Below are 26,026 nucleotides of genomic sequence, written 5' to 3' on the forward strand. Positions count from 1 at the left end.
TGTACCTGATTAGACATTGGAACTTACCACTGGTTCAGACTCTGCATGGCTTTTAACATGCTTCAGTCTGGTTGGTTAAGGGGATAGACAATTGCTTGTCCCATTCTCACAGGTTCCAGATGTCCGGGAGAGGGGGCCACGCTGGAATGAGAGCCCCATGAGAGCAACTTGCTGTGCAAAAGCCCATGAAAAGTCTATGGGTAAGTGCAAGTCTAACGAACGGCGGGTGCCATTCCTTCACTGCTCAGAGCAAAATCCGGCCCATTGTCTGGATTTTGACTCCACGGAGACCCTCACATGAAATAGGTGGTATAAAGAAGGAACTAAGGACCTGAATCTTTTGCTTTTGTTATATTCCTTTAAGTGCTCAACCCCAGAACAAAGGCTTTGTGGCCCCTCTGCGAAACAACTCCCAGGAAATCTCCTTGTCCCCGCCACTTCTACTTCACTGACCTTAGAAGGCCATTCAGAAACTCGGCGGGAGTGTGCTGGAAGAGTAATGCAACTTCAGCTGCAGTGTGTATTCAATCTCCATACATTAACATCTCACAAACGACTGACCCGGACATCATGTAATCTTCTACCATAACTAATTGATGAATACAGGCAACATCAACTACAGGCAACATCAAACGAAAGAAAGCAATTAGGAGAAATAAATCTTACTGAAATGTGACTGAAAGGAGAAAATTTGATACATTTGCAAAGAATCTTAACTACACCTAATTAAAGCCAATTTTAATATATATTGCTCTATCCATCTAAAGTTATCAGGTCACCTCCGCAATGCAGAAAGAAGTTTAATAACCTCAGCAGTGCTGGCAAGGATAGCCACTTGTTTCTATAACCCTTCCGTTAAATGTGTTTCTCTCCATCATTCATTCCCGCACTGTGAACTAGGGCTGAACTCTAGTCTACTGACCCTTCCTCCCGCTCCATAGCACTTGCTGCATACATTTCAACCCTCCCTCTTGTAGTGCCACACATGAGCATACCTCCCCAACTATATTTATTTAATTAATAATTATGCTATTAATAGTTATGCTATTTAGGTCTCTGTCCCTGTTTGTAGCTGATGGTAGCAACAAAAGACAATGCCCAATTTTCAATATCAAACTCATGACTATTTCTCTTCTATACTTCATCACAATAGAGATAGCCCATAACAACTGTAAATCTCAGACTAGCGGTGGTAGATGCTCTACATAAGGCCTCAGATATCACAAACAGGAAACGCTGGGAATCCTGGAGAGGCATCAGCTGAGCCACCCAATATTCTAAAATCTCTTCACATTATTCTCTCTAGATGATATACAGCAAGATGCCTCTGAGGAAGTGGGCAAGGGGCTTCCATTTTTGTCATCCCCACCACGTCCTCACCCATGCCATCATTCTCTCTTTCTCTCACTCACCAGCCCAGAGAAATCCACCTGGGGAAGTATAAAGTTCCAATGAGGTTTGTCCCTGGATAATACACAGAGCACGAGGATGATGGAGCAGTCAGAAGTGAAAGTTGAGTCTGAGAGTGGGGAGCAGAAGCTCCACAGGTTAGTCCCTGGCTTGAGAGTCTGTGGATTCAGATCTCAGGGGTCTTACTCTTAAAAAAAAAGCTGCTGAATGAGCAATACACCCATGTGGAGGCACTAGGGACTCTGAGGACTGAGGCAGATCGCAGGGGCCTCGGTGGATTCCAATGCCATTGTCCGTGCCAATATCCGAGAAGGTTTCAACATAAAGCAGTAATACCTGGAGAGAATGGCTGCACCGACAACCTCTGCCTGAAAATCAGTCAGTGCTAATACCAAGATTGAGCACCAGAATAGGTTTAAGGACAGCACAGAAAGGCACCAAGGGGAAGCACAGTGAGAAGAAAAATCACCTAATATAAAATAATGCTGGATATTAAAAACACACTTATCATAGTCCTGTGTTTCGAATGCTGACCATTTATAGTCTGTGGTCTGTATTTAAGAGTCCTTCGAGGCTTTTGGTTAGAGACCTGTAAATAGTAAAATGAGCAGGACTGATTAGGCATGATTGTTCTGTGAAAGGGCAAGATGGATGCTCTTGTCCTAAACCCTGGCTTGCTTGCTTCTTCAGGGACCTCCATTAGTAGCTCTTTCCATAGGACAAAATTGTGCAGAACACTGCAGGCTACTACAATTCTGAACACCCAGCCAAGTTTGTACTGTAAGATCTTCCAGATCGATGGCGATAGCAGAATCGCCCTTTTAAGATGCTGATGGTATGTTTGATGATGATACTAGATCTGGCATGGGTTTTGCGGTTTTCCTTTGCAACTGCGATGGGCATGCAGCAGGAGAAGGCAATAGCCCAGGAATCAGCCTGATCGCTCCCTTTCTGCTTGGAGAAGAGCTAAGTTCACAAGGATGAAGGCATCTTGGCAGCTTTCAGCAAATGTAGCATCAACATGCAGGACGTTATGTGGCTGGTCACAAACCACTTGAACATTTACGCAGTGGAAGCCTTTTCAATTGAACAAGTTCAGGCAATGAAGATGTGGGGTCTGTATGGGAACATGGGTATCCTCCATAGTCTGTTGCACCTCTGGGAAGCCAGTCACAGAGTAAAACTTTAAAGCCTTCTGATTTCTTTCCTGTGCTCATGTTCCAAAACTGTTGAATTGGGATGCCATGCTGAAAAGGGTGTTAGAAATCTGACAGATGCAGGAGTGGGTTGCAAATTGTGTGATGTTACTGAAGTCACCTGTCATCGCCTGAAATGGCCTTGTTGAATAAAAATTGAGGGTTCTGGTGACCTTCACTTGGGCTGACAGTGTAGATCTTAAGCAAAAGAGGTTTTGGAGATCTGGCTGCAGCAGAACATGAAATATCTCCATCTTTATTGAAACATAATCTCCTTAAGAAAGCTTCCTCAGCAATATCTTCAAAGGAACAGTATGGCCTATAACCTCCAGTGGAAGAGTAATATCTAGTGAGTGTCATCCTCCTTTGATGCAGCCTGATCTGGTTTGTAATTCTCAAGTCCTCATCATACTGCTTCTGTTCTGCCTCCATCATTAGGACATACAAGGGACTGCCCATAGGGAATCCCAAGGCCGGGGACAGTGATTTGATGGGTCAAAGATAGTTACATATAGGGAGGGGAGCATAACATTGGAAGATTTGGAGAAAATACTTGAGGGTCTAGGTCACCCTGACAGTGAAGATGATGAATGTACTGAGAGAGATATTGTGAGATCAGGTTTCAGTCAAGGGTGACAGTGGTCAGATTGGGACTATGCATCACTTTAAGGAACTGGAATGATGCTTGGAGTAACCTGTTTGATTTTCGCCACAGGAAAGAGCATGGAGGTTCTTAGAAAGGGACTGAGATAAGTGATGTTTGCTTATGACTAATCAACTGAGAACTAAATGAATCATGAGGATCTGTCACTCAGCTAGCAGCACACGAGACACACCTGCCTCTTCTCTCGGTGAACACTTATAACATTAACAGCAGGGAAAGGAAAGGTGGATTCTGAGACAACTGGGGAGAGGGTGATATAGAAAGAAGCCGACTTGAAGATCTTAGATTCTCTCAGCCATTAAGAGACCTATTCTGAGAGGAAGGCATAAGAAAGAGCATCAGTACTAGACAGCATTAGCAGGACTCCATGGCCCAGAAATTCGGGTGCACCCAATTTTGGGCGCATGGTGAGGCGGGCAATGTACATTCCCCATGCCAGGATGGTGAGGCCCAAGGATCCCCAGATATTGGGCTTTGGACCTCATTGTAAAGAAGCTGGTGTAGCGCAACAGCCAGCAAAAGAGTAGTGAAAAAAAATCGGGCTGCTACTAGTGTCCGGGTCGGGGATCCGGATCAGGGTTATGGAGCTGGATGGGGGCATTGGTCAGTGGTCGGGGCCTGGGTCAGGAGTCGCGGGGGCCTGCGTTGAGAATCGTGGAGGCCTGGATCGGGAAAAGCCAGGGCCTGGGATCGCAGGGATGCAGCCTGCAATGTGTGGGCTAGTTCCGGGAAATCAATCTTGGGGAGGGGACTGCAAACTTACCTTAGGCCCCTTATTTGCATATGCAAAGGGACTAATGCCTGCTTCATGCATGGGCGAAGGCCGCCACTTGTTTGTCCTAACCCAATATGGCTACCATTTTGGGGACGGAGTAGGGCACTTAGTGTCTGAAAAATGGGTGATACGTGGACCAATTTCTAGGCCCAAGTCTTTAAGGACCAAAGGAGACCAATGTTCTTAGCAAGAAACTGGCCCCTGCGGAGCTATGAATGATGTTTAGCTATGGGAAAAGACTAGAAAGAAAGACAGACTTGCATTTATATTTCATAGAATTTCACAGAATTTACAGCACTGAAGCAGGCCATTCGGCCCAACTGGTCTATGCAGTGTTTATGCTCCATATGAGCCTCCTCCCACCCTAGTTCATTTAACCCTATTTGCATATCCTTCCATTCCTTTCACCCTCATGTACTTACCTAGCTGCCCCTTAAATGCATCACTGCTATTCGCCTCAACTACTCCATGTGGTAGCATTCTAACTACTTTCTGAAGACCAGACCGGATTATGGAACTCCTGGCTCATACTCCAAATTCGCTGCATACTCATAGACAATGGATATTGTTCAATTTATGGACCTACACCCTCAGTATCAGGCAGCAGCTTCTCAAAGCCAAACTCAATGCAGGCAAATTGCAGTATGGTATTTCTTTTTAAAAACACTTTACACAGTAAAGTGAGAACAGCTGAGTGATATTTGGACAAATCTTCCTGCCATGAGGAAACCATTGTAACTGGGCTTGAAATTTATTCTTTACTTGATGAAGAATTTAATTGTTATGTACATTCTATACTTGTCAAGAAGATTTTTCCCATTAATATTTTATGCTTACTAATATATTAATACAAAAGTAGGAAGACTTACCTCCATATTTAGCAGCTTTAGCTGCCGCGTATCCACCTGCAATGACAGAGGATTGACAAGTTATGACAGAGCAGAGACCAGCTTCATACAGAAAAGAACAAAGAGTGACATTATGAAGATCAACAGGACCACCTCATTCCGGATAAACCCCCTTTCTGAAAGATTCAATATTAATGAAAATTGTTCAAATCCAACTAACAAAGAATAGTAATCTTTAATAGCACAAGAAAACATGGAATAAGAAAAGGCTATCTGCCCATTGATTCTCTTGCATAGAGCATGTGCAATTTACCTTATCATGGGCTTACAGGAAAACCTGATTTTTCTTTTGTATATGAGATGGCGTCACAACAGGTTCCATCCAAAAAAAACTGAAGTAGCGAGGGCAAATATCTCACAAAGTAGATCATGGTGGTCACTGGGAACACAAATTGCTTGCTGAACAAAAGGTTATTTGAGTATCCATTGGACTGGGCTACCAATAGATTTCCCCAGCTCAATGGATGTTCCAGCAATCTTTGATCAGCAAGTGATGATAAATTCTATATCTGAACCTTTGCATACATGGACTGGTATTCTATGGCAGTAGTGTTTGAAGCTTCACTACTCATATTTTGTGGAAACTTCTGGAACGAATACAGAATGTTGACAGGCAGCCGCAACAGCTCTTCTGTTTCGAACAACTCCAATGGTGCTGATCCCTTCAAAATCTCATTGAGGAGTGACTCCCACATCAAATTTCATACTTTGTCTCCCAATGGAGATGACCAATCATGGTTAAAGTTTCCAAGAAAAAACATGGGGTAAATTGTAACTTCCAGTGCGGAAGCGAGTGGGGGGGGGGGGGGAGCGGGGGAGATTTCCGGTTACTGAGAGATCAAATTACCTGGAAAGCCTCCGGGTACACCCCCTAGAACTCCTCCTGGTACACCACCTGGAACTCCTCCTGGTACACCCCCTGGAATGCCAGCACAGGAGAGTTACATTCATCAATATGTCAAATAAACCTAAGAGAAGAACATTCTATTGGGACTAAACACATTGCAGTATTACGAAGACTGTCACAAAGCTTGAATTGTTGCTTTCGTTTGCTGTAAGGACAGACTGTGGAGTGTGATCAAAAGTTTAAATGCATTCAGTTCCTTGACTCAATTCAACGGGCCACAGCGAAAAATCGCGTAGACCTCCTCAGAAGACTAACACGGGACACAAACAACAGAGTACCCTTCGTCGTCCAGTACTTCCCCGGAGCGGAGAAACTACGCCATGTTCTCCGCAGCCTTCAACATGTCATCAATGATGACGAACACCTCGCCATGGCCATCCCCACACCTCCACTACTCGCCTTTAAACAGCCACCCAACCTCAAACAAACCATCGTTCGCAGCAAATTACCCAGCCTTCAGGAGAACAGCGTCCACGACACCACACAACCCTGCCACGGTAACCTCTGCAAGACATGCCAGATCATCGACACAGATACCACCATCACACGAGAGGACACCACCCACCAGGTGCACGGTTCATACTCCTGTGACTCGGCCAACGTTGTCTACCTCATACGTTGCAGGAAAGGATGCCCCAGAGCATGGTACATTGGCGAGACCATGCAGACGCTGCGACAACGGATGAACGGACACCGCGCAACAACTGCCAAACAGGAGGGTTCTCTCCCTGTCGGGGAACACTTCAGCAGTCATGGACATTCAGCCACCGACCTTCGGGTAAACATACTCCAAGGCGGCCTTCGAGACACACGACAACGCAAAATCGTTGAGCAGAAATTAATAGCCAAGTTCCGCACCCATGAGGACGGCCTCAACCGGGATCTTGGGTTCATGTCACACTACACGTAACCCCACCAGCGAACAAATGTTATCTGTTTTTAATATAACGGGTCATTGACTGTCTTCGTTCTGTCTCTCTCTCTTTTTTTTTGGGGGGTTGTATATTCAGTGGCCTTTTAGATGACACCTTTCTGTCTGCTCACTGTGATTGCCTTGGCAACAGGCAGTAATCACCAGGCTTTGTTATGTGATCTTAAAATGCGAAGGATTCGAAATTGTCATCTCCACACCGCCTGAGGAAGGGGAAAGCCCCCGAAAGCTTGTGGGATTAAAAATAAAATCGTTGGACTATAACTTGGTGTTGTAAAATTGTTTACAATTAGTAGAAATGATCTTTGATGAGGCAGAAATAGTTTATTCTATTGTTTAGAATTTGGATGTGACAATCATGTGAATTGGTCATGTAGTATACATGGAGTACGATGAAATATCTGAATACAGTGATTCAAAAAAGTAGTGGCGGGTGGGGGTGGGGCGGGGAGATGTGAGGTGATGTGTAACACTATGGCCCCAATATTTACGGGAAGGGAGAGGGGATGGCTGTTTGCGGGGGGAAACCAGTGAATGCCAGCAACGCAGAGGTCCTACCGAATTTAATGGAAGGACCTCATTATCATTTTTTTTTACTCCATTTCCCATCCGGCAGCTGGCCAGGTTAACAGACTTGCCGGCTGCCGGGCGATAAAGGCTGTGATAGAAGGCCGCAACCGGGGACCCTTGGGGACAGTCCTCAGCAACTGGGTAACATTGCGAGTTGGGGGTGGGTGGGCGGGGGGGACTGGGCCGGCAATCAGGAGGGAGGGGTTACTGTGAGACACTGCAGATTAGTGGGGGCGGGTTGGGGGGGGGGGGGTCTGCCCAGCAATCGGGAGGGTGGGAGGACTGGGAGAGAATCAGGGTCAGATTAGCAATCAGGAGGGAAGAGGAACCGGGTGTCATCGCAGGTTTAGAGGGAGGGGATCAGTCGATTGCAGCGGAAGGGGGAAGCATTCCTGCCCCTCCTGGTCCACAAGTAGTGCTGGAAAAGCACTTACCTGCTGAAGCCGGCTGTTCCCACCTCCCTTTAGTTGCTGGGTTTCCCAAGCCCTGGGAAACTTGGAAAGCCAGCGTTAAATTAAAATACCTGCCAAAATCTCAGGAACGGAACCTCATTAATACAGTATAATGACGGACCCGCCTTTCCAGAGCGGGTTACTTGGTCACCCCCCAAACCCACTGTGGTTAAAATGGAAGTAGGTGCGTTCGTGGCAGGTCAGGGTCGGGTTTCACATATTTACCATTTAACACCGCACCCACTCCCTCCCCGACCATTTTACGCCCATCGTGGGGGTTAAAAATCCTCCTATAAGTTAGAAACTGGAATTTGCAATACTTCAGCAGTTCTTCCAAAATTCTGGTACTTGATTCGATCTGCTTGAAACAATACATTATACCATAAGCCAATTCTGAAAGCTTTACAAGAAAATGAAGCTGACTGAATTTATCATGTCAGAAACCAGGACTGTGTTTAGCGAATCAACAATTTTATTTCATATTCCTTTCAAAGAACTTCTTATCAAGGGTCACTGACCCATTACAGTCGAGCTCATTATACACTTAGTATTTGTTGATTTTTGCCCTACCTATTATTATTTTATTGTAACATTTTTATCAGCGTTTTTCAGTAAACTCTAGTCAGTGCATAATATCTGTCATTCTCTGGAGCATAAGAGAAGGGAGGGTTGCAAAATAAAACCTGTAAAGGTTAACTTTGGAAGATTTGGAGAAAACACGATACACAGAGCAATATACCTGGGTCAACCACATTGAGGCTCTGGGTCACCTTGGCTCAGAAGGTGATGAATGGACTGAGAGAGATACTGTACAATCAAGTTTCAGTCAAGGATGACAGTGGTCAGGCTGGGACTGTGCATCACTTGAAGGAACCGGAATGTGCTTGGGGCAACCTGTTCAATTTCCACCACGGGAAAAGACATGAAGGTTCTTAGGAAAGGACAGAAATAAGTGATGTTATCTTCGGGGTGATGATCTGAGAAACATGTGTCATGGGGAGCTGTCACTCAGCCAGCAGCACACGGCACACACATGCCTCTTCCCTGGTTGTGCATTTATAACAGTAACCACCTGAGACAACTGGGGAGAGGTGATATGGAAACAAGCAGATGTGAAAGTCCTGTATTCACTCAACCACAGAGAGCCACTCTTTGAAAGGGCCTCATTACTAGACAGTAATAGCCAGACTCCAAGATTTTAGGGACCAAGGGAGACTAATGTTCTCAGCAAGAAACTGGCCCATGTAGAGCTATGAATGACTTTTAGCAGGTGGAAAAAGATTAACCACATTGTTAATATGCTTGCATGAGTGCTAGACCCCCAATGGCACCAGTCAGTGCCAAGCAATTGTCAGCTGGTACTACTATGCACCTCTGAGGAAAGCTGGTACTGGATTGCATTGAGACCTTAAACAGCACTATTGCAAGTATTCCACTATGCCCACAAGTGCTCCATAACTGTTAGTACACAAGTAGTGCTGCATGGCCCTTAATTGGCATGATAAAACACACCAGTGAGTAACAGCAGGGTCCAAACGTAGGAACAGGAATTGGCCACACCGCCTCTCAAGCCTGTTCCACCATTCAATTTGGTCATGGCTGCTCTGTCCCTCAACTCCATTTACTAGGTTTGGTCCAGATCGTTTGATGCCCTTACCTAACAAAAATTTTAATCTCAGTCTTGAAAATATCAATTGACCCAGCATCCTCAGTCTTTTGGAGGGGGGGGGGAACGGGGGGGCGGGGGGGGAAAGAGTACCAAATTTCCACTACCCTTTGTGCGAAAACATGTTTCCTGATTTCATTCCTAAATGGCCTAGCACTGATTTTAAAATTATGTCCACTTAAATCCTATGAAAAGGACCTAATTGATTCTAACTGATGCTTAACAGTACCCAAGGTTGGAATGGGACAGGGAAGAGGCAGCTAACTTGCACAATCCTGTTCCTGCAACTTCCCTTGACATATTACATAAACCCTCTAGTACTGGTGTTAACTGAAGTGGCACAAGAATCTGATGTAAATATGCTAGAAAGCCGTGCCAAGATACAACAGGTGGTACCTGAGGACCCCGTTGTGTATTCTGAGAATATGATGTAATGTTTCAATCTAGCAACTTTTAAGTAACAATGTCAGTTGTTACTGGTGGTCGCTGTTGGAATGGTGAAGAAATATCACAAAAAGGCAAAAACTACAAAACTCCAAAATATAGTGCAAAGCATCAAAATAAGCCACCAGCTTCCAACACAACTAGTAGTTCATCAAATGGACATCAATAAATTATAAATGAAAGAATTCACAATAGGTACAGCATTGTGGAAAGAGAGAATATTGAGCAGTTTGTGACTGTTACTGCCTGTGCAGCCATTTATTTTAGCTCTGATTCCTGTTAGTGTACCTTATTAATTCCATCCTTTTCTTATACAGATCTCCCATTAAGTACTTAGCTACTGCCAACTGAACATTTCATATTGGTCTATTTCCAGGATTGTGACTTTCACTGCTTGTTTCTCTTGCGGTAAGAGGTTTCTTCGTTTCTCTCTGTACAAAACCCTTGTAATGAAGACCAGACCGAATTGTGGAACTCCTGGCTCATACTCCAAATTCTCTGCGTACTCAGACAATGGATACTGTTCAGTTTATGGAACTGCAACCTCAGTTTCAGGCAGCTTCTCAAAGCCGAACTCAATGCAGCCAAATTGCAGAATGCTATTTCTTTCTAAAACCCCTTCAGTGTTGTTAATCACACAGTAAAGTGAGAAGAGCTGAGTGATACTTGGACAAATCTTCCTGCCATGAGGAAACCATTGTAGCCTGACTTGAAACTTATTCTTTACTTGAAGAAGAATTTAATTGTTATGTACATTCTATCCTCGTCAAGGAGATTTCTCCCATTAACATTCTATGTTTACTAATACAACAATAACGTGATGCTTTTACAAAGTATAAAAGTAGGAAGATTTACCTCCATATTTAGCAGCTTTAGCTGCCGCGTATCCACCTTCAATGACAGAGGATTGACAAGTTATGATAGAGCAGAGACCAATTACATACAGAGTAGAACAATGAGTGACATTATGAAGATCAATAGTACCACCTCATTCCAGATAAACCCCATTTCTGAAAGATTCAATATTAATGAAACTTGTTCAAATCCAACTAACAAAGTACAGTAATCTTTAAGTTCATAAGAAAACACAGAATAAGAAAAGGCTATTTGCCCATTAATTCCAATCTCTTACATACAGCTGGATAACCTGACTATTCTTTTGTATATTCAATGGCATTACAACAGGTTGCATCCAAAAAGAACTGAAGTAGTGAGGGCAAATATCTCACAAAATAGATCCTGATAGTTACTGGGAGCACAGAGAAGCTTACTGAACAAAGGTTGCTTGAGTATTCATTGGGCTGGGATACCAACAGATTTCCCCAGTTCAATGGATGTTCCAGCAATCTTTGCTCAGCAAGTGATGATTAATTCTGTATTTAAACCTTTGCATTCATGGACCAGTGTTCTTTGGAAGTAATGTTTGAAACTTCATCACTCATATTTTGTGGAAATCTTTGGAACTGATACAGAATGTTGACAGGCAGTTGCAACAGCTCTTGTGTTTCTAACAACTCCAATGGTGCTGATCCCATCAAAATCTCACTAAGGGTAGACTCTCACATTAAATATCACACTTTGTCTCCCAATGGGAGTGGCCAACCATGGTTAAAGTTTCCAAGAAAACCATGTTTCTTCCCGATTCCTCTGAGGTAACCCAGGAAAACCTCCAGATTTCGATCTAATATGACAGCCAAAAAAAATCTTGCATTTCTTACATCATCCACATGATCCAAAGCACTTCACAACCAATTAATTACTCTTGAAGTGAAGTTACTGTGTGATGTAGTCAAATAGGGAAGTCAATTTGCAAAGAACGAGGTCCCACAAACAAAAAGATGGATAACCAGTTAATTTGTGTCTTTGGTCATGCTGGCTGAGGGAGGACAACTCCCTGCTCTTCATGAAATAGTGCTGTTGGATCTTTTGCATCCTTGTGAACCACCAGATCAGGACAGGTTAAAATCCCAACAGAAAGATGGCACTTCCAACAACATAGCAATGCATTGAAATATCAGCCTAGATCATGTGCTGAAGTACTAGAGTGGGGCTTAAACACATTATATCACAGAAACAGGACATTCGGCCAACAATTCCATGCCATGTTTATGCTCCGCACGAGCCTCCGCCCACCCTTCTTCATCTAACCCCATCAACATAACCTTCTATTCCTTTCTCCCACATCTGTTTATCTAGCTTCCCCTTAAATACATTTATGTTAGCCACCTCAACTACTCCTTGAGGTAGTGAGTTCCACATTCTATCCACTCTTAGGGTAAAGAAGTTTCTCCTGAATTCGCCATTGGATTTATTAATGACTATCTTATACTTATGGCCCATAGTTCTGGTCTCCCCTGCAAGTAGAAACATCTTTTCTACGTCTACTCTATCAAATCTTTCATAATCTTAAAGATCTCTATCAGGTAACTTCTCAGTCTTCTCTTTTCTAGAGATAAGAGCCCCAGCCTGCTCAATCTTTGCTGATAGGTATAACCTCTCAGCTCTGGTATCATCCTAGTAAATCTTTTTTGCACCTTCTCCAATGCCTCGAGATCCTTATTATAACATGGAGACCAGAACTGATCACAGTGTGTGGTCTATCCAAGGTTCTAAACAAGTTTAACATAAATTCTCTGCTTTTCAGTTCTATCCCTCTAGAAATCATCCCAGTGCTTGGTTTGCTTTTTTTTAAAATGGCCTTATTAACCTGCATTGCTACTTTTATTTGTGTATCTGTACCCACAGATTCCTCTGTTCCTCTACCCCATTTAGCCTATTATCCAAGCAGTACTCTTCCTACCAAAATGTAATACCTCACACTTATCTAAATTGAAATTCATTTGCGAATTACACGCCCATTCTACAAGTTTATTAATGTCTTTCTGTATTTTGTCGCAGTGCTCCTCGGTATTAACTATACCCCCCAATTTGGTCTCATCTGCAAATTTTGAAATTGTACTTCCGATTCCCAAGTCCAAATCGTTTATGTAAATAGTGAACAACAGTGGTCCCAGCACTGATCCTTGAGGAACACCACTTCCCACCTTTTGCCAGTCTGAGTAACTACCTATATCCCTACTCTCTGCTTTCTGTTTTGTAGCTAGCTTGCTATCCATTCTGCTAGTCATCCCCTGACTCCACATGCTCTGACCTTAGCCATGAGTCTTCTAAGGGGTACCTTATCGAAGGCCTTTTGAAAATCCAAATATATTACATCTACTACATTACCCTTGTGTACTCTGTTACTTCTTCAAAGAATTCAATAATGTTGGTCAAGCATGACCTTCCCTTTTGAAATATGTGCTGACTATTCTTTATAATATTTTCGGTTTCTAGCTGATTTTCCATTACATCTTTGAGTAAGGATTCCATTATCTTCTGACCACCGATGTTAAGCTAGTTGGTCTATAGTTCCCTGGACTAGTTCTATCTTCCTTTTTAAATATAGGAATCGCAATAGCTGTCCGCCAGTCCTCAGACACTACTCCTTTTTCTAATGAATTTTTATATATGTAATAGTGCCTCTGCTATCTCTTCCCTAACTTCTTTTAATATGTGCAGATGCAATCCATCCGGACCAGGGGTTTTATCCTCTCTAAGTGTGATTAGTTTATCAATTATCCCCCCCTTTCTATCTTAAATGTCTTTATATCTTTTTGATCTCTTCTTCTAATGTCATGCCCACCTTATTAGTCTCTCTGGTAAATACTGAGGCAAAGTAATTATTTAATATTTCTATTCTTTCGCAGTTATTACCTGTGAGTTTATTGTGTGTATCCCTTAGTGGCCCAGTCCCTATCCTGATTTTTCTTTTGTTATTTATGTGTCTGTAGAATACTTTACTATTTCTTTTTATAGTCCTTGATAATTTAATTTCGTAGCTTCGCTTTGCCTTCCTAATTTTTTTTTAAAAACGTCTTTCCTAACCTTTTTATGTTCCTTTTTGTCATCCTCTCCTTTGTTGTCTACGTACTTAGTCTATGCCTATTTCTTTAGTTTCAATTTTGCTCTTATTTCTTTATTCCTCCGTGGGTATCATTACTGGCTAGTTTGTTCTTACTTTTTAGTGGGATATATTTCTTCTGGACTCTATTGATCACCGTTTTAAATGTTTCCTATTACAGTTCTATTTCTTTGTTTATCGGTATATTTTTCCAGTTTATTTTCCCTAGTTCCATTCTTATCCCCTGAAAAACAGCTTTTTCCAATTTGATACTTTGGTCTTTGTCTTATTTTTGTCCTTCTCAATCTTTATCTTAAACCTTATTACGTTGTGATTGCTATTGCCTAGCTGTTCCCCTATGCTTATTTTTCTTATCTGTTCTGATTTATTTCCCATTGCTAGATCCAGCAGTACTTCCTCTCTTGTTGGGCTTTTTACATACAAAACTCTATTCCCTGTTTCCCTTTATCTATCTCTTCTTGCCAGTTTATTGGGATAGTTAAAATCTCCCATGATTATTATTCTATGGCCTTTACTCATTTCACATACTTGCTTACATATTTTTTCCTTCATCTCCTTTCCACTATTAAGTGGTCTGTAGTATACCCCTATTAGCAATAGCGATCACAACGTAATAAGGTTTAAGATAAAGATTGAGAAGGACAAAAATAAGACAAAGACCAAAGTATCAAATTGGAAAAAGCTGTTTTTCAGGGGATAAGAATGGAATTAGGGAAAATAAACTGGAAAAATATACCGATAAACAAAGAAATAGAACTGTAATAGGAAACATTTAAAACGGTGATCAATAGAGTCCAGAAGAAATATATCCCACTAAAAAGTAAGAACAAACTAGCCCTTCTTATCTTTTATTTCAATCCACATGGATTCTGTTTCTATCCATCTGTTAGTGATGTCCCTTGCGATTATGTTATCTCTAATTAACAGCTACTCCACCCCCTTCTTCCTTCCTGATCATGTTATAGCCTGCAATATTTTGTTACCAGTCCTGTTCTTTATGTAGCCATGTTTCAGTTATTCTTACTACATCTGGTTTCTCTCTACGGATTATTGCCTCCAGTTCCCCCGAATTATGTTGGAAGCTGTGTACATTGCTGTACAGGCAGTTTAATTCATCTTTAATCGTTGTTCCTTTTACTTTATTTTTAACAGTCCTTTTATACTTCTTTTTTATAACCTGTATTTGTTCCTTGGCCATTTAGGTTATCTTTATTCCTTACTCTGGTCTGACCCTTATACTCAGGTCCTGTTTCTTTTATCTTTAAGCTTTTGTTATTGCTACCAGATCCCTCCCCACATCTGGCTAGTTTAAACCTTATTCATCGCCCTATTTATCCTTTTCACTAGGACTCTGGTCCCATTCCGATTCAGGTGCAGCCCATCCCAGCGGTACGGCTCCTTCCTGTCCCAGTACTGGTGCCGGTGTCCCATGAAATGGAACCCCTCCTTCCAACACCAGTCTTTCAGCCACGCGTTCACTTTTCTGATCTGCCTAGTCCTATGCCAATTAGAATGTGGCTTGGGTTATAATCCTGAGATTACCACCAGTGAGATCCTGCTTTTTAATTTAGTTCCTAGCTTCTGATATTCACTTAGCAGGACCTCCTCCTTGTTCTTTCTTATAGCATTGGTGCCGACATGGACCACGACAACTGGATCCTCCCCCTCCTTTTCCAAGTTCCTCTCCTGTTGCTCTGAGATGCCCTTTACCCTTGCACCAGGTGGGCAACACATCATCCTGGACTCTCGGTCACGACTGCAGAGGACACTATCTATCTTCCCAATTATAGAATCCCCTATGACTACAACCGTTCTATTCTCATCCTCCCCACCTTGGACTGCCTCATGCTCCACAGTGCCATGGTTAGCATTCTGGGCATCCTCCCTGCAGCCTTCATCCTTATCCTCACAGGTATCAAGTAGCTTATACCTGTTGGATAGGACCAGTGTCTGCAGGACCTCCTTCTCTACCTCCCCTTCACTTATGTGTCGGAGTGTCTCTAACTCACACTCCAGCTCAAAGACTCTGAGCTGGAATGTCTCAAGCCAGAGGCATTTACTGCAGATGTGATAATCTGGGACAGTCTCGTTGCCCACAAGCTCCCACATATTACAGACCTGACATACAGCCTGTGCTGCCATCTCTAGTTTTTAATTTATGTAATCAGTAGTTTATTTCTAGGTCTAACAGAATCACTTGAGATCTAGATTATACTGAGTAAATGGATTGAGCTTGATTTCACAAGTTAGTAATTACTTAGTCTTTTTTTCAATTTTATGTATTTTTCAGTTAAGTTTTAAAAGTTTTAAAAATTGATAGATTTGTTTATAGTCCCTTGGTTTAAATCACTTAGCACCTCCTTCCCTCACTGCATCTAATTCCCACTCTCACCAAATTCTCAGTTAAAAGTCCTCACTCTGTTAGCAATTCACTCCGTTAGAGGTTCACTCTCTGTCTTTACCAACTTCTGTGCTGCTTGCCTGGTTCTCATCTGAACAACCAATGACCCGTAAAGAAAAATCAGTTGGGCACCTTGGACTCCGCTTTGATGCCCAAGGCTGTTTTGAATCAATTTTCAGGCAGACCTTTAAATGAGTTGCTGAATCTCAACCTGCTTTGTTCTTGTGTCAGGCCAGGCCATGACCATGGATTCAGGTTGCATTTGGACTATCACTTTGTATCAGTGCTAAAGTTAAAGACTACAATTATAGTGTAATAGCACGGGACGATGTGGTGAGTCATGCGCTGGGGGTTGCCAAAATCGTAAAAAGGTCTTGCGAGAAGCATAGGACCCTAATTGAAATAATTTTTTCATTTGTTTAAATAGTTCTGGCATGCGCACCTGACACCAATGGAACAACCCGATCCAATATGGCGGGCAGAGCACTTCCGGCTGGAAATATGAGCTCACTTCCTGCTCACCATGTTGAAGACTTAGGAGGACGCATAGTGCCTGAAAAATGGGAGTGGAACGAGTGACTTTCTAGGCCAGTGACTGTGCTTACTCAAACCTGGGGCTCTTATTTACAGGAGGCTCTCGGTTCCCGACTGGGCAGTTAGGCAATCAAAAGTCTCCTCCAGGGAATCTCACCCTGCTTTGTTCTTGTGTCAGGCCAGGCCATGACCATGGATTCAGGTTGCATTTGGACTATAACGTCAGGACTGATACAAAGTGAAAGACTACAATTGTAGTGTAATAGCACGCTGACAGACTGGATTGTAAAAATGACAATAATAAAACTTAAACTTTTCATTCAGCTCATCTCAATGAATCTAAAATGATGTTTCTGAGAGATCAAATTACCTGCAAGGCCTCCTGGTACACCCCCTGGAATTCCTCCAGGTGCAACCCCTAGTGGTCCACCCCCTGGAACGCCTCCTGGTACACCCCCTAGAATGCCATCACAGGAGAGTTACAATCATCAATACATCAAATAAAACTAAGAGAAGAACACACGATTGGTACTAAACACATCCCCGTATTACGAAGACTACCTGTCACAAAGCTTGAATTGTTGCTTTCATTTGCTGCAAGGACAGATTGTGGAGTGTGATTAAAAGTTCAAATGCGTTCAGTCCCTGGAGGGTTGGGGTTGGCCAATCACGGCAGAAGATTTGCTTAGGGAGCTGGGGGGGGAAGCATTCCTGCTCCTTCTGGCCCACAAGCAGTGCTGTAAAAGTAGTTACCTGCTTGAGGTGGCTGTTCCCGCTTCCCTTTTGTTGCTGGGTTTCCCGAGGCCTGGGAAACCTGGATGGCCAATGTTAAATTCAAATAGCTGCAAAATCTCAGGAACGGAGCCTCATTAATATATTATAATGATGGACCTGCATCTCCAGAGTGAGTTACTCGGACGCTCCCTAACTCGTCACGGTTAAAACGCAAGTAGGCGCGTTCGCGACAGGTTGGGGTCGGGTTTCACATATTTGCCGATTTAACACCGCCCCCCTCGACACACTCTGCCCATTATGGGGGTGGGGGGAGGGGGTTTAAATTCCCCCTTATATGTTAAAAGCTGGAATTTGCAACACCTCAGCAGTTCTTCCAAAATTCTGGTATTGATTAGATGAATCAATTATTTCAATCTCTGCTTGAGACATAAGAACATAAAACATAAGAAATAGGAGCAGGAGTAGGCCATACGGCCCGTCGAGCCTGCTCCACCATTCAATAAAATCATGGCTGATCTTCTATGTCAACTCCACTTTCCTGCCCTATCCCCACGTAACATTATGATACCATAAGCCAATTCAGGAAGCTTAACAAGAAAATGAAGCTGATTGAATTTATCATGCCAGAAACCAAGACTGTGTTTAGTGAATCAACAATTTTTTCATGTTCCATTCGAAGATGTTGCCATAAAGGGTCGCTGACCCATCACAGATGTTCTCATTATATACTTAGCATTTGTTGATTTTTGTCCTATTATTTTATTGTAACTTTTTGATCTGCGTTTTTCTGTAAACTCTAGTCAGTGCGTGATATCTGCCATTCTCCGAAGCATGAGAGGAGCGCAAAAGTTAACTTTGGAAGATGTGGAGAAAACACGACACGTTGAGCAACACACCTGGGTCAACCACATTAAGTCTCTGGTCACCTTGGCATTGAAGGTGATAAATGGACTGAGAGAGATGGTGTACAATCAAGTTTCAGTCAAGGGTGGCAGTGGCCAGTCTGGGACTGTGCATCACTTGAAGGAACCGGAATGATGTTTGGGGTAATCTGTTCGGTTTCCACCACGGGAAAGGGCATGGAGTTCTGAGATAAGTGATGTTTTCTTTGGGGTGATGATCTGAAAACTAAATGTCATGGGGAGCTGCCACTCAGCTAGCAGCACACGAGACACGCCTGCCTCTTCCCTGAGCGTGCACTTATAACAGTAACCACCGAAAACAGAAAGGTGGATTCTGTGGCAACTGGGGAGAGGTGATACAGAAACAAGCAGAGGTGAAGGTCCTGTATTCCCTCAGTCACTGAGAACCACTCTGAGAGGGAAGCACATGAAATAGCCTTAGTACTGGACAGTAATAGCCGGACTCCAAGTCTTTTAGGGACCAAGGGAGACCAACGTTCTCTCAGCAAGAAACAGGCTCAGGTAGAGATATGAATGACTTTTAGCAGGTGGAAAAAGATTAACCACGCTGTTAATGTGCTTGCATGAATGCTAGACCACCAATGGCACCAGTCAATGCCAAGCAATTGTCAGCTGGTACTGCTATGCACCTCTTTGAGGAAAGCTGGTACTGGATTGCATTGAGACCTTAAACAGTACTATTGCAAGTATTCCACCATGCCCATAAGCGCTCCATCACTGTTAATACCCAAGTAGTGCTGCATGGCACTAAACTGGCATGTCAAAAGACACCAGTGAGTAACAGCAGGGTCCAAACATAGGATCAGGAAAAGGCCACACCGCCCCTCGAATCTGTTCCACCATTCAATTTGGTCATGGCTGCTCTGTCCTTCAACTCCATTTACTAGATTTGATCCAGATCATTTGATGCCCTTACCTAACAAAAATATTAATCTCAGTCTTGAAAATATCAATTGATCCAGCAACCACAGCCTCGTGGAGGCGGAGAGTACTAAATTTCCATTATCCTTTGAGTGAAAACCTGCTTCCTGATTTCATTCCTAAATGGCCTAGCACTGATTTTAAAATTATGTCCCCATAAAACCTATGAGTATCACTGCATTGATTCTAACTGATGCCTAACTGTACCCAAGGTTGGAATGGAACAGGTAAGAGGTGTTTTACTTGCATAATCCTGTTCCAGCAACTTCCCTTGACAGATTACCTAAACCCTCTAGTACTGGTGTTAACTGAAGTGGCACAGGAATCTGATGTAAATATGCTAGAAAGCCGTGCCACGATACAACATGTGGTACCTGAGGAACCCGTTGTGTACGTCTGAGAATGTAATGTATAAATCTCGTAACTTTTAAGTAACAATGTCAGTTGTTACTGGTGGTCTCTGTTGGAATGGTGAAGAAATATCACAAAAGGGCAAAGACTACAAAACTCAAAAATCTAGTGCAAAGTATCAAAATATGCCACCAGCATCCAACATAACTAGGAATTAGTCAAATGGACATCAATAATTTAGGAATGAAAGAATTATGAATGCAAGTAGAGCATTGTGGAAAGAGAGAATGTTGAGCAGTTTGTGACCCTCTTACTGCCTGTGCGGCCATTTGTTTTAGCTCTGATTCCTGTTAGTGTACCTTATTAATTCCATCCTTTTCTTATATAGGTCTCCCATTAAGTGCTTAGCTGCTGCCAACTGAACATTTCATTTTGGTCCATTTACAGGATTGTGATTTTCACTGCTTGTTTCTCATGTGGCAAGATGTTTCCTGGTTTCTCTCTGTGCAAAACCCTTGCAACGTAGACCATGCCAAATTGTGGAACTCCTGGCTCATACCCCAAATTCTCTGTGTACTCAGACAATGGATATTGTTCAATTTATAGAACTACAACTTCAGTATCAGGCAGCAGCTTCTCAAAGCCGAACTCAATGCAGGCAAATTGCAGGATGGTATTTCTTTCTAAAAACACTAGTGTAATTAACAATATTGAAAAGTGAGAAGAGCTGAGTGAAATTTGGACAAATCTTCCTGCTATGAGGAAACCATTGTAACTAGGCTTGAAATTTATTCTTTACTTGATGAAGGATTCAATTGTTATGTACATTCTATATTTGTCAAGAAGATTTTTCCCATTAATAGTCTATGCTTACTAATACAAGAATAATGTGATGCTTTTTACAAACTACAAAAATAGGAAGATTTACCTCCATATTTAGCAGCTTTAGCTGCTGCATATCCACCTGCAATGACAGAGGATTGACAAGTTATGGCAGAGCAGAGACCAGCTTCATACAGAATAGAACAAGGAGTAACATTATGAAGATCAACAGGACCGTTTCATTCCAGATAAACCACATTGCTGATATGTTCAATATTAATGAGAATTGTTCAAATCCAACTAACAAAGAATAGTAATCTTTAAGATCACAAGAAAAACATGGAATAAGAAAAGCCTATTTTCTCATTAATTACCATCTCTTACATAGAGCATGTGCAATTTACCTATTGGCTTACAGGAAACCCTGACTATTTTTTTGTATATTAGATTACAACAGGTTGCATCATAAGGAACTGAAGTAGCAAGGGCAAATGTCTCACAAAATAGATCCTGATGGTTACTGGGAGCGCAGAGAGGCTTGCTGAACAAAGGTTGCTTGAATATCCATTGGGCTGGGCTATCAACAGATTTCCTCAGCTCAATGGATGTTCCAGCAATCTATGATCAGCAAATGATGATTAATTCTGTACCTGAACCTTTGCATACATGGACCGGTGTTCTTTGAGAGTAGTGTTTGAAGCTTCACCACTTATATTCTGTGGAAACTTTTGGAACTAATACAGAATGTTGACAGCCAGCTGCAACAGCTCTTGTGTTTCTAGCAACTCCAATGGTGCTGATCCCATCAAAATCTCATTGAGGAATGACGCCCACATCAAATTTCACACTTGGGGTAAATTTTAATCCCCAAGAACGGGTGGGCTGGGGGCAGGTTAAAATAACAACTTTTTGGTGTGTGACTGCATCCCGGCCCCAATTCGCCCACTTCTGGGTTTAATCCAGGCAGATGTGTGCACGTGTTCACAGCGGAGACGATGAGGTCCCGCCCCCACGCAGGCTGAAACATAAAAGGGCAATGTACCTCATTGAGATACCTGAAGTGCTTAATATTTTGTGTATTGGACACTTAAAATGAATTTAACCTTACCTGTTCATGCTTCCCATCAAATCAGGTCAGGTGAAAGCAGGTGGGAAGAACCAGGTCCATGAGTTGAGTGCCTTTATTGCACTACTTGTGGGCCCGGAAGAGCAGGAGTGCTTCATCCAGGCCCAACGAGATTGCCTGGCCGACAGGAAACCCCTGATCAGCCGACCCCCCACTCCAATGCTGGACCTCCCGATCCCCAATGCGGGCTGACCCCCTCCCTGATGACCAATGCTGGCAGCCGAGGATGAGAGCAGGGGGGAACCAAGGAAGAGATCGGGGAGCTGGGAAGAAGATCATGGGACCGGGAAGATGATCGAGGTCGCTGGAGGTTGCAGGTAGGTGGGGGTCCACAATCGAGGAGGGGGCGAGGGGGTCGGCCGAACATGGGGGTACTGTCGGTCAGGTGAGCTTGTTAGGCCTGGATCCTGCTCCTCTGGAACCACAAGCCTTGCAATCAATGCACTCAGCTCGTGGATCCGGCCCTTCCCATCTGCTTTCACCTGACATGAATGGGAAGCGATGGGAAATCCGAACAGGTAAGGTTAAATTTGTTTTATTATTCCAATACAGAAAATATTAAGTACCTCAAGCATCTCAATGAGGTACATTGTCATTTTAAGTATCGGCCCGCCGGCTTAAAGTAGGGGCAGGACTTCCTGGTGTCTGCTCTCTAATCGCAGACAAACCTGCCTGGGTTAAAACCAGAAGTAGGCGTGTTGGAGCCGGGATGCGGTCCCGCTCTAAAATCGGAGGATCTTTACTCCCCACTCGCCCCCAAACCACCTGTTCTTGGGGGTTAAGATTCACCCTTTGTCTCTCAATGGAAGTGGCCAACCATGGCTAAAGTTTCCAAGAAAAACCATGGGCATGATTTTGACCCCGAGCCGAGAAGGAGGCGGGGGGGTCAAATTGCAGACAGGAAACCTGGAAGTAGGAGTTTCTCAGACATCCTTACGATTTTGACGTAAGGACGTCTTTTTTTTTTGTTGGTTTGCTGTCCAACTGAACGGCCTGGGTGACAGGCTGGTCTCAGTCGGATGGGAGACCAGCCAGAGAGAGGACGTGTTCAGGTAAGTCTTTGTTTGTACGGATTGGGGGGGGGAGGCATGAGATGTGTGGGTGGGCCCGGGGGGCATGGGTGGGCAAAGGTTGGCATGGGGGTCATCAGTTATGGGGAGGAGGAATTGGGGATCAGTCACGGGTGTGAGGCAGGGGGTGTGTGTCGGGAATGGGGGAGGGTCATCGCGGGGGTCCGCAATCGTTGGGGGCGGAAATCGAGGTCGGGTGTCTGCGATCGGGGTCGAGGGTCCATGATCAGCGATCATGGCGGGGGGGGGGGGGGTGGGTAGGATCAGGGATCAAGGTCGAACGTCCACGATCGGTGATCTGGGATGGGGGGGGGGTCCGCTTGTTGGGTCTTGTAGGCGTGTTGGGCCTGAGGTAAGCACTCCTGCTCCACCCGGCCTACAAGCTGTGCCAAAAAAACACCTACCTGTTAGTCTCGGGCCTTCTCATTTCCATTCATGAGGCGTAAAGGAGAAGGCCCGGGAATTCCAGCTCCCTGGGTTGGAAATCGGAAACTGTGGGAAAATGGAAGCCTGAAGGCTCCTTGAAAAGTTTTAAATGTATGGAATCTTACAACACCAGGTTATCGTCCAACAGTTTTATTTGAAAATCACAAGCTTCCTTCGTCAGGTGAGTGAGTGAAAGGTTCTCAAATCGCATATCTTATATTAGGCTGGGACACGATCACACCAATCAAAGGTGTCATTGGTGTTCAGACAGGTTAGCCACGGAAAACAGTACATCCCAGTATATTGAATACACAATGGGTCAGATTACAAAGCCAGAGAGAGAAAGAGACCCGAAAGGCAGAGAGAGAGAGAGAATGTCCAGTTGTATTAAAAACAGATAACTTTTTTTTCCTGCTGGTGGGGTTACGTGTAGCGTGACATGAACCCAAGATCCTGGTTGAGGCCGTCCTCATGGGTGCGGAACTTGGCTATCAATTTCTGCTCGACGATTTTGCGTTGTCATGTGTCTCGAAGGCCGCTTTGGAGAACGCTTACCCGAAGATCGGTGGCTGAATGTCCTTGACTGCTGAAGTGTTCCCCGACTGGGAGGGAACCCTCCTGTCTGGCGATTGTTGCGCGGTGTCCGTTCATCCGTTGTCGCAGTGTCTGCATGGTCTCGCCAATGTACCACGCTCCGGGGCATCCTTTCCTGCAACGTATGAGGTAGACAACGTTGGCCGAGTCACAGGAGTGTGAATCATGTACCTGGTGGGTGGTGTCCTCTCGTGTGATGGTGGTATCTGTGTCGATGATCTGGCATGTCTTGCAGAGGCTGCCGTGGCAGGGTTGTGTGGTGTCGTGGACGCTGTTCTCCTGAAAGCTGGGTAATTTGCTGCGAACGATGGTCTGTTTGAGGTTGGGTGGCTGTTTGAAGGCGAGTAGTGGAGGCGTGGGAATGGCCTTAGCGAGGTGTTCGTCATCACCGATGACATGTTGAAGGCTGCGGAGAACATGGCGTAGTTTCTCCGCTCCGGTGAAGTACTGGACGACGAAGGGTACTCTGTTGGTTGCGTCCCGTGTTTGTCTTCTGAGGAGGTCTATGCGATTTTTCGCTGTGGCCCGTCGGAACTGTCAATCGACAAGTCGAGCGTCATATCCCGTTCTTACAAGGGCGTCTTTCAGCGTCTGTAGGTGTCCATCGCGTTCCTCCTCATCTGAGCAGATCCTGTGTATTCGCAGGGCCTGTCCATAGGGGATGGCCTCTTTGACGTGGTTAGGGTGGAAGCTGGAAAAGTGGAGCATCGTGAGGTTGTCCATGGGCTTGCGGTGGAGTGAGGTGCTGAGGTGCCCGTCTTTGATGGAGATTTGTGTGTCCAAGAAAGAAACCGATTCTGAGGAGTAGTCCATGCTGAGTTTGATGGTGGGATGGAACTTGTTGATGTTATCGTGTAGTCTCTTCAGTGATTCTTCGCCGTGGGTCCATAGGAAGAAAATGTCGTCAATGTATCTGGTATATAGCGTTGGTTGGAAGTCCTGTGCAGTGAAGAAGTCGTGCTCGAACTTGTGCATGAAAATGTTGGCGTATTGGGGTGCGAATTTGGTCCCCATGGCTGTTCCGTGTGTTTGGGTAAAGAACTGGTTATCGAAGGTGAAGACATTGTGATCCAGGATGAAGCGGATGAGTTGTAGGATGGTGTCTGGAGATTGGCTGTTGTTGGTGTTGAGTACTGAGGCTGTTGCAGCGATGCCGTCATCGTGGGGGATACTGGTGTAGAGTGCTGAGACGTCCATCGTGGTGAGAAGTGTTCCTGGTTCAACTGGTCCGTGGGTGCTGAGTTTTTGTAGGAAGTCTGTAGTGTCGCGACAGAAGCTGGGGGTTCCCTGTACGATGGGTTTCAGGATGCCCTCGACGTATCCAGAGAGGTTCTCACACAGGGTTCCGTTGCCTGATACGATAGGACGTCCGGGTGTGTTGGCTTTGTGTATCTTTGGGAGGCAGTAGAAGTCTCCCACGCGGGGAGTACGTGGGATGAGAGCAAGTAGGATGCTTTGAAGGTCTGGATCGAAGGTCTTGATCAGTTTGTTGAGCTGGTGGGTGTGTTCTTTGGTCGGATCTGCGGGTAACCGTCCGTAGTGTTCCTGGTTGTCCAGTTGTCGGTATGCTTCTTTCCAATAGTCCGTTCTGTTCTGTATGATGATGGCTCCTCCTTTGTCCGCTGATTTGATGACGATGTTGCAGTTGGTCTTGAGAGCGTCGATGGCGTTGCGTTGTGCTCGGGTGACATTCTGGACTGTCTTCTGAGTGCGGCTGATGAATCTGGCATTGACGCATTTCCTGACAGCTTAAGCATACGTGTCAAGCTGAGGGCAGCGACCCTCCGGAGGAGTCCAGTTTGACTCTTTCTTCTTTGGTTGCAGTACCGCGGATCCCTCTGTCTGCTGTTCCAGATCGTTGATTGTCTCATTGGGTTCGCTGCTGAAATCTTGGGATTTGTGGAAGAATTCCCGGAGTCTCATTCTCCTGATGAATTCCTCTGTGTCCACCGCGAGACCGATGGGGTCCATTTTGGTGGTGGGGCAGAAATTGAGCCCTCGGCTGAGAACTTCGATTTCGTCTGGTTGAAGGGTGTGGTCGGACAAATTGACGATAGACTTCCCTGTGGTTGCAACCGTGGTACCGGGGAAGGCTTGGTTGATGCTGGTGGTGATGCCGAGTTTCTCAAGCTTCCTGCTCTTGGTTTTCATGTATGCAGCGTAGTTCCGTTGCCTCGTCTGTTTGGCGGTGTCTCGTAGCTGGTCTGCTGTGTCCTGAGTACAGGTTGAGAGTATG

At 44.3% G+C, this 26,026-nt stretch overlaps 1 protein-coding gene across 13 annotated transcripts in view; it reads right to left on the minus strand.

The window, feature by feature from the left end:
• The window catches only part of LOC137344858 (elastin-like), a 306,346-nt gene that overhangs the window by 102,744 nt on the left and 177,576 nt on the right, over positions 1 to 26,026 (minus strand). For 9 of the 13 annotated variants that reach the window (XM_068008078.1, XM_068008072.1, XM_068008071.1 and 6 more), the window contains 5 exons: positions 20,681 to 20,716; positions 17,193 to 17,279; positions 10,779 to 10,814; positions 5,801 to 5,872; positions 4,915 to 4,950 (listed from right to left, as the gene is read on the minus strand). In XM_068008078.1, coding sequence (XP_067864179.1) covers positions 4,915 to 4,950; positions 5,801 to 5,872; positions 10,779 to 10,814; positions 17,193 to 17,279; positions 20,681 to 20,716 — 267 coding nt within the window. The remainder of the gene's footprint in view (positions 1 to 4,914; positions 4,951 to 5,800; positions 5,873 to 10,778; positions 10,815 to 17,192; positions 17,280 to 20,680; positions 20,717 to 26,026) is intronic. The other 4 variants (XM_068008073.1, XM_068008082.1, XM_068008079.1 and 1 more) reach the window with 4 other exon arrangements.

This window comes from Heptranchias perlo, chromosome 28, assembly GCF_035084215.1.
Source record: "Heptranchias perlo isolate sHepPer1 chromosome 28, sHepPer1.hap1, whole genome shotgun sequence".
NCBI classification, from domain to species: domain Eukaryota; kingdom Metazoa; phylum Chordata; class Chondrichthyes; order Hexanchiformes; family Hexanchidae; genus Heptranchias; species Heptranchias perlo.